Raw genomic sequence first — 9,054 nt, forward strand, 5'->3', positions numbered from 1 at the left:
AGCAGTGCTCATAGAAAGCAAGTGATGAAATTTGAAGCTGTCGCATATCACTGTAGCGGATGATGCTGATGTTTTACGACTGCATCGTAATGCAAGTTAGTTATTGTGAACGCTAACTGACGGTGCAACCAGGCGAGACACGCTTTGCTGTACGTTTTGTCTCTGAAGACGAAGGCGAGCCGTTTACGAGCTCCTGATAATGGTTTGAACTCGATAATTTTATTTATTACATTAAAAGAGCATTGCTGGTTTGCTGTCAATAAAGAATATTGTTCTCTGAACTCACTCGTGAATTGTTTGTACTGGTGCCAGTACATGTCCTTCGACTTCCTGTAAACCTAGTACACACCTGCACTAACCTGCACAGTGTTCCGTAGGGCGCCGAGGCATGTTGCTGGGCGTGGACAAAAGAGTACGAGCGTCCTCTTTCGCAACATCGGCGCATGCGCACGGAATACGGTAAAAAAGAAAACTAAAAAGCTGTCGTTTTTCTCAAACACACGCACACAAAAAAAGAAAGCAATGCAAAGCAGGTTTCGATTCCGCTTCCTGTTTGCAGAGCGCCATCTCTTGGGTGCCATGGGTAGTTCCATGCGCAGCGCAACTTCTTTTTCGTGCCGTTGTCAAAGCTGCAGTTTCCCTTCTCTAAACTAGTTCTTTATTCTATGGCCTAGCGTCGCTATTCGAAAGCCGCTATTCGCGTTTCTTTTCATCGCGATTGTACAGTAGCGCCTGATACGTATTAACAGCGTCGTATATGTTACTGATATGTATATATTATTTTTATTGTTGTTGTTGCTTTGTTTTTGTTGTTGTCGCTTGCTGCTCTTCTATCAACTTATGTTTCGAAGTGATCTAGCTTTGAAATGATGTATGTATTTCAATTACTGTGTTAAACACAACTGTCTCTGTGCTGCCGTGAAACCTTGTAATGGGGGCGGCGGGCTCGTCAAGCTGCCAAAAGACAGCTTTTATTCTCCGCTCCTTTGTCTGTTTTGAAATGGACAAAAATAAAGTTGATTGATTGATTGAAAGTCACCGTCAAAAGTTTAAGGACCACGAGACATTATAAAAAGCTGAATATTCCTGTTGCTTCGACAGTGTGCCTTGAATTTATATTTACGACCTGTCGTAAGGCGAGCTAACAATGTGTGCCGTGCAGCTCGACCGAATACAGTCGCAAATTGCTGAGAAACATAGTTTTCATGGACCTTGTGGTCTCTGAACTTTTGACGCCGACTGTACATCATTTAGCATCACGAAACAAAATGATCGTCGCGACCAAAAAAAAAAAAAGCCTAAACTCCGCAAATAACGTAACTATCGTTGCGTGTGGCGTTTAATTTCCGCGCCATGGTAATTCTCAAGGCCACCGCACCAAAATGGCGGGTGCGCTCGTGCTTACATGCAGAGCAGAGGACGGTCATGTGTATGGTGAGAGGGAGAGAGGCCTCCTCGCGGCTGGTGTGGAAGTGGTCGACGAGCCCCACGTAGATGACGCCTGCGGCCCGCACGCTCACCGTGGTCATCATCATGCACCAGCTGAGGAAGAAAAGCACCACCCAGCTGCGCCGGGAGTCCATGCCGGGCGGCGTCGAGGAGGACGCCACTGGCGCGCCCGACGACGCCATCTTAGAGGGTGATAGGCTGCGAGGAACGAAAAAAAAATTCAGCGGCGATTAAGGCAAATGCGCGAGAAGCGCATCATCATTGTATTTAGTTGCGCATAGTTACCTTAAATTACTTTGAAAGCAAGCACTTGGTAACAGTAGACAACATCAGGGAACATATATGGAGAAATTGTGTTTCCAGAAGGTGCTGCGCGTATGGTTCACGAGGAAGTGTCGTACTGGCCTAGCCTGAGTATGGGTGGGAGGGGAGGGTTGAGACTTCACCCCCCCCCCCCCCAGAAATTTTTCAGTTTTGCATGTGAATATATACATGCACACAAACAAACACATGCACGAACATACACAGAGTGGTTGAACCCCCCTCCAAAAAAAAAAGATTTCTGGCTACGCCCCTGAAGTGTCGGTTATTTCTTTAAATTATCTGAGGGAGACTGGGCTAAGGGACACTTGACAGACAAAATATTGGAGACGGACGCTCGGGCGGAGCGATTGCCGGCCAGGCCTGCCAGGATAAAACCACTTGTAGCAACAACATCACCACAACCACCATCCAACAACCAGACAACATAATCCAGTGCTGTCATTATCCGAGAGAATACGGAAGCCTTCACAGAGCGGACTTTATCTTCTACACTTTCCTTTCTATTTTGCCTTTTCTAACGTTAACGCATTAAAACAACTCGTAAGAACCTGATCCCGAACCCCGTGTTCAATCGTTTAACACTAATCTTATTTCCAAGGTCTTATTCAGTAGTTTCACTTGAGCGTGTGTAAGCTTCATGTGTGAAACCACTTATGTATCATATGTGCCTCCGTGATCTACGATCATCCGGCATGACAAAAACGCTATCTGGGGGGCGAAAGGCCACGAGGAACAAAAAACAACACGCCAAAGAATCCGCTCACTAACCCTAGTTTCAGTCGACATAGCATCCCTCATTTTACCCGCGATAGAAAGTTTCACGCGACACAATGTGCCGTCAAACTGAACCCACTTGAATTAATATGCTACCACTGTGCAAAATGTGAGTGATGATAAGGCAGCGGTTTATCCGGGAGAGCTGCATCTCGATATACTATTTATACCCAACATACTGCTGCCCTTTTATCAGACGTCAACGTTAAATAAATCAGACGTCAACTTACGCAGATAAGTTCCAGGTCTTCCCCGCGACGGGATTCGTATGTAGGCGGTCGAACTACCAGACGTGTCTCTAACGGAGGAGCACGCGATAGCCGAAGTGCTCTAAGAGGTATCGATTCAAACGACTACTGCACCACTGGACTGTGATATAAGGATACAGAAAAGCTATGGCGCGTCATGGAATATCACTTGCATTACAGGAACTGCGCCACGACACCAGCTGAATCGATACTGTTCAAGCTAAGCTAAAAACCTTTGAGCGACATGCACAAGCTTATCGACGCTGTGCCCGAGTGCTACACTGAAGTGCTCCGCTTCGCTTTTCCGATAACGTTTGTCGATGCATGCGCTTTCTCCTGTAGCTCTACATTCTCATTACTTTTTTTTTTCTATTCTTGCATACAGTCAAGGGCTTAACGGTCTTTCGCGTGTCATGTTGTTGCTACATTGTCCTTTCTTCGCAAACTTTTTTTTTTCAGCTCGGAGTCAACATTGACTACCCTCAAGCCCTGCTGTACAGTGCAGAACTGTCCTTGCATTACACAGAAATAAACAAATGGAAAAGGTTTATCGACATTTAAACAAACAAAAGATAGCTATGCCACTCAAAATACTTCTAACTGCGTGCAACACTGTCTAGAGGGAGGGAAGGAAGAAAACAGAAGAGAGAAGGCAGAGGGAGGTTAGCCAGAAACATGTCCGATTGGCTACCCTATGCTAAGGGAATGGGAAAGGGGAATGGAAAGATGAGAGAGAGAGAGAGAGGAGGGCAGGAGAGAATGCCTTTTTCGAGCAAGCATAGAATCAAGCTCGCCAAACCTAATTTCGTGTGGAACCACAAAAGCGCGACCACCAAAACGAATACGCGATCTCTTTCCAAAGCATGTGCGCTACGCTGCCAGCGACCTTGAGGCTGTTTAAGAGAGTCCACGTGCTAAGTCGACTATTCCATGTCCTTGGGAAAGAAAAATAACTATCTTACTCGCCATTTGGAGGTCTATAGTGTCAGGAACACCACGGGAATCGCAACATGTCCCCTGACTAATGAAACCAACAGACAGTTGTCTCTTGGTTTCATTAGTTGTGCTTAACAAAGAAGCTAGCCCCACGAACAATTCCCCTTCTTACGTACTTTAACGTGCCCTGAGCATAGGCGTGCGCAGGGTTCCCCATCAGGGGGGGGGGGGGCAAAGTTCATCGCGGTGTCCCCCACCCTACTAAGCCAACGTACGGGGCAGATTTTGCCCCCCCCCCCATCTTAGGTGACTAGAACGGCCAATTTACGGGGCAGATTTTGCGCCGCCCCCTCTTAGGTAATTAGGGGGGGCAACTGCCCCCCCCTGCCCCCCCCCCCCCCCGTGCGCACGCCTATGGCCCTGAGTTACTCAGAAAGGCAATGTAATCAGCCGCTCACAGGTTACTAAGGTATTATCCATTAACTCTTATCCCCAACTGTTCCCAATAGAAGGCTCTGAAAACCTCGTCCACTAACTACTACTTACTGACTGACAGCCACTAGCTACTCCGTACTAACCGACAAAGCTAAAAGAGATGAAGATATGAAAAGGATTCGTCCGAACAAAAGCAATAAGACGGCTGACAACGATCGCAGTCGTTCAGTGAGGCCCGACGCGCTCATCCGACGCGCATTGAAACTGAAGCCAAAAGCTTCTCTCTCTTTCTCTCTCTCTCTTTCTTTCTTTCTTTTTTTTTTCTGGTGACTGCCAACGCTAGAGAAGGCCAACCCGGAAATCTTGAGCCAAATGGAGAAGCCCACCCAGTCTCCACGACCTAAAGGACCTGTCTGCGTCATTAACCGGCCTCTACGCCGACCACGCCTACATCGCGTTAGTCGCTTCCGCATTCACCGCCGTTAACGGCTGGCGCCTGCTACGAAGCCAAGGCTGGGGAGCAATAAACGTTTATTTGTTTGAAAAAACAGCTAAAAAGTGTTCTCTCTTCGCCCCGGGTGGGCGGCTTTCCCAAACCAGAAAGTCATGCCTGGTCCACCAGAGAAGTCTGGCAGACCAGGCACGGGAACAGTGGATGAAATAAAGAATATTTGGTAGACGACTCCGTCATTGGCTTGCGATTTAATGAAGACTATGCTGCTGTTCTTAGAGCGAACAGCCAATGTTAACAAACACTAACGAACATTTACCACCATTTACCTGTGTTCTAACGGTTTTGTCCGGTTATTTCATGAACTGTAATGTTTCTTTGCTTATTCTTTATTAGATATTATATAACTTTTTAGTTACACTTTTCCGAAGTGCCATTATAAAGTGTTTCTTTTCGGACCCAAACTAGCCTATGGCTATGGGTCCACACAGTGTATGCAAACTTTTTGTAAAAAATGTGAGCAATAAAATTCAATTCAATTCACTATCAATCATGCAATCATCGGTGTGTTACAGTTCTGGACAGTTTACGCTGAAGTTTAGAAACGGCATTGAGCCCCAGTCATCAGGGGCGGCGCCAGGGAGGCACGCCTTCGAGTCAGCAGTCGAGCAGCATAACCACTAGACCACAGTGGCGGGCTAAGATGGCCGCTGTCGGCTTAGCTGTCTATAATGCCGCCTACGGTGAGTATTGGAACACAGCCCATGTAGCCACATTCGGCTAATATTATCCATAATATAGGCAACATTAGCTAGTACTAGCCTACATAAGCCATCAATTCCAACATCAATTCCATCAATAGCCAACTCTAGCTTGAGCTATTCAGTGCTGAAAGTATTGGTAGTACGCGAGTAACCACAGTAAAGCTAGGCAATCGCTCACCCCTCTTCACAAATCACAACCACACATTACGGATAATTTACATATCACAAATAAACACGAATGCTTACGCGGGTGCTTAAACACGAATCCAGTGTTCCTTCTCGTACTGTTCACGACAGCATCCATTTTCACGACCTAAACTGCTGCCTTCGAGGAAAAAAAATGTCTAGTCGGTTCCACGCCGTAAATGCCGTCGGACAGCGAAGGTGTTTGCCCCTTTTGTTCGGTCCCTTTAAGTCTCTTCTTTCAGATTGTCTAATTACTTTTAAGTCATAAGTCTAAGGCACTTCTTTTATATCGCTAGTTGAATGCTGATTGGTTGAATCTAGGCTACGTCACGCCCACGCCGCCCTTCGACATCTATCATGCACGTGACACCCATTTCGTTACACTCACTCTACGTCAGCATTACGTAAGCTTCATCACGTGATCTCGTCTCAATCTACTGTTTGAATAGCCCGTCTTACGTAAGCTTCATCACGTGACCCTCCTTTCTCTCTCATCCTCCCATCAGACCTCCTCCTCCTCCTCCTCCTCTCCACCCTTGTCACGTGACTTTCTTTTGCGTGAAAAGGACAACGATGCCGAAGGCACAGGGTCAGCATTAACAGCTTCGCTGCAAAAATAATAATTATAATAATAAAAGCAAGAAGAAGAAGGAATGGAAACAGAGAAGCGAGCTTCTCCCCGCAGTGACGACCACTACGGTGAAGCCAGATTTGGCGAACTGCTCTTATGACCAATCAGTCAAGCATGGAAACGGACAGCATGCCTGCAGCTGTCGAGCGCGCACACAATGAGCTTGATCGTCGCATTGTACCCCTACCTGTGTTGTCAAAGTGGTCAATACCAGGCGGCGTGTCGGTCCGGTACTTCATCGTCTCGAGAATCGGCCCGCATTTTTTTTTAATCCACGGACGGACGAAATTTTTTGTCAGGCTCGCTAAAAACCTTGCTCTGTGTTCGCTATTTCCGCATTCAGCAGCCACGTGTGCCGGCTCACACGCCCTTCCACCAGAACTATATCGATGTCCTCGCATTGTATTGTATAATATTCTTTCTTTCTCTCTCTCTCTCACACACAAACGCACATACTTTCCTATAGACACACGTGTGAGAGACGCATGTTCTCCTTGCAATTCCTAACTTTTTTTTTTTTTGCATCGCGAAGTATTCGCTCCGGGAACGTTGAGTTTCAATGTAGCGCCATTGCGTCACGAAGCGCGACACAGCTACGCAGCAACTCTGAATGGAAGTTGTGAAACGTTGTCAAAGTTGAAGTTTGAAGTTTATTCAATGTTTAGTACAGACACAAAATTATAGAAAACACTGAAGGGTGACCTCCTTATAATGTGAAAAAGAAAACACCAATACTGCTTAACAGCAAAAAAAAAAAAAAAAAAGATAGCAAAATATTCAGAATACCAAGTAAAAAGATTAAAAACGTGGGCGATTCACATAGTTAGGTAAACAATAATACAATGAAAAACAAAACGATAGGGATAAGTAAATGTAGAAAAAAAAAACAAAGCAAACAATAATCAAAACGAAAGAGTTGAAGTGCGAAGGCGAATATAATTTTTTCAGCCTTAATTGCCGTTATAGCGTTTGCTTGTACCACAGTTGTCATTCGTCTCAGCGCGTATCTGCGCACATAATGCGATCGACAATTAAAATCAGTCATTTAATTAGTGTCTCATGAGACTATGGGCTTTCGTCTACGCTATCCTTAGCGTTGCCTAAATGGACAGACTTTTCGCGGTACCGAAGAATCAGCTATAAAGGCACCTGTACTTACTGGTGCGCCTCCGAAATTAAGGCATAGCACGGTCAACACTCTATAACAAAGAAAGGAGTTCTTTTACTCTTCTCTGAGTCCTGACTTGCAATGTATGACTCTTTTTAAAGTGACACGTGAACTCCCTTTGGAGATCAGTATACTCTCCTAGGAGAGTCGTGGGGATCGAGAGTTAAAGGGTCTCTTCAAAGAGAGTCATATATATACGTGGTAAGTCATAAAGGAGTAAAAGGAGTCTTTTACTCATAAAGGAGTAAAAGGAGCTTTTTTTTTCTCAGACTGAAGGCGAGTGAGGTACGTTAAACGACATGAACTACAGGAACAAGCAATAAAAGACAAAATATAGCACGAAAATGAGACAGTCATACAACGCGGTTATAACACACGTCCACGTCCATACAACGGCATAGCATAAAGAAAAAAACTCTCTGTGCGCCAAATGTACGTACTGCGCGTTCGTTTTCTGCTTTTCTTTTCTATTTTTACGTTGACGAACAGGCACATGACTAATTGCAGTACGGCTGCGCAGAAAACGCACAGTGCCTCCTGACATGTGGTGGCGTTGCGAAGCGAAGCTGCACGAATAATCTTCCGGAAATGAACGGCCTCAACACGAGCCAGCAGCTGGGCGAAGCGTTTATGAAACTTATCCGACAGGTGCGTAAGAAAGGTAACCGTGGCGAACGTTCCTGAAGGGAAATTAGAGCGCGGAACATGAAATAGAGCAAGGCAGACGCATATAATAGTGCACATGTATCATTTCATTACAATGTTATGAGTGTGGACCGCCAAATCGAGCCCCCAATAGCCAACACTAGCCAGAATTTGACACTATTAGCGTGTGCTAGTACTATGCGGTTATGTGCGGTAGTGTCTACAGGTGTCTCTATCTATCTATCTATCTATCTATCTATCTATCTATCTATCTATCTATCTATCTATCTATCTATCTATCTATCTATCTATCTATCTATCTATCTATCTATCTATCTATCTATCTGTCTGTCTGTCTGTCTGTCTGTCTGTCTGTCTGTCTGTCTGTCTGTCTGTTGTCTTCTGTCTGTTCTGTCTCTGTCTGTCTGTCTGTCTGTCTGCGTCGTCCGTCCATCCGTCCGTCCGTCCGTCCGTCCGCTAAAACAAGCAGTCACTCGCTTACTGCTTCGCGTGAAATCGACTCCCACAATGTGTGAAATCTGCCGGAATTTTTTTCAACAGCTTGAGCTCGGAGAAGTCGTTAGCGAAAATTCTCATCATCCTGAACCGGCACGCGCTCTCTCCGTCCTCTTCATCATCTTCTACTTCGCTTTTAGAACACGCGCGCCTATTTGTCCGGCATGGGATGCAATAACTCTCATGAGCGAGAGAACGAATACAGAGAAAAGGAGAGAAAGAGACAGAGAGAAAAAAAAGAAAGAAATAGAGAGAAAGACCGAGAGAGAAAGAGATAGAAAGGACTAGACACTAAGACGAGATAGAAAAAACAGAGAACAAGAGAGAAAGATAGAAAGAACGAGGAAGCTAGAAAGAGAGAGAGAGTGAGAAAGGGAAGAAAGAGAAATAAAGATAGAAAGAGCGAGAAAGAGAAAGAAATGGAGACAGAAAGAGAGTAATAGAAATAAACAGAGACAGAAAAGAGATGGAAAAATTTGAGAGAAAGAGAAAGAAAGAGAGGAAGAAAGAAAGAGAAAAAATAAAGA

The 9,054-nt window shown here is 45.2% G+C and overlaps 1 protein-coding gene across 1 annotated transcript in view; it reads right to left on the reverse strand.

Annotated features, from left to right (window-relative positions):
- Positions 1-9,054, reverse strand: part of LOC119389577 (monocarboxylate transporter 5) — a 42,061-nt gene that overhangs the window by 22,156 nt on the left and 10,851 nt on the right. Inside the window, exon 2 of the mRNA XM_037656904.2 lies at positions 1,406-1,647. Within this exon, the coding sequence (XP_037512832.1) occupies positions 1,406-1,631 (226 nt within the window). The 5' untranslated portion in view covers positions 1,632-1,647. The remainder of the gene's footprint in view (positions 1-1,405; positions 1,648-9,054) is intronic.

Source organism: Rhipicephalus sanguineus, chromosome 4 (assembly GCF_013339695.2).
Source record: "Rhipicephalus sanguineus isolate Rsan-2018 chromosome 4, BIME_Rsan_1.4, whole genome shotgun sequence".
Taxonomy (NCBI): Eukaryota; Metazoa; Arthropoda; class Arachnida; order Ixodida; family Ixodidae; genus Rhipicephalus; species Rhipicephalus sanguineus.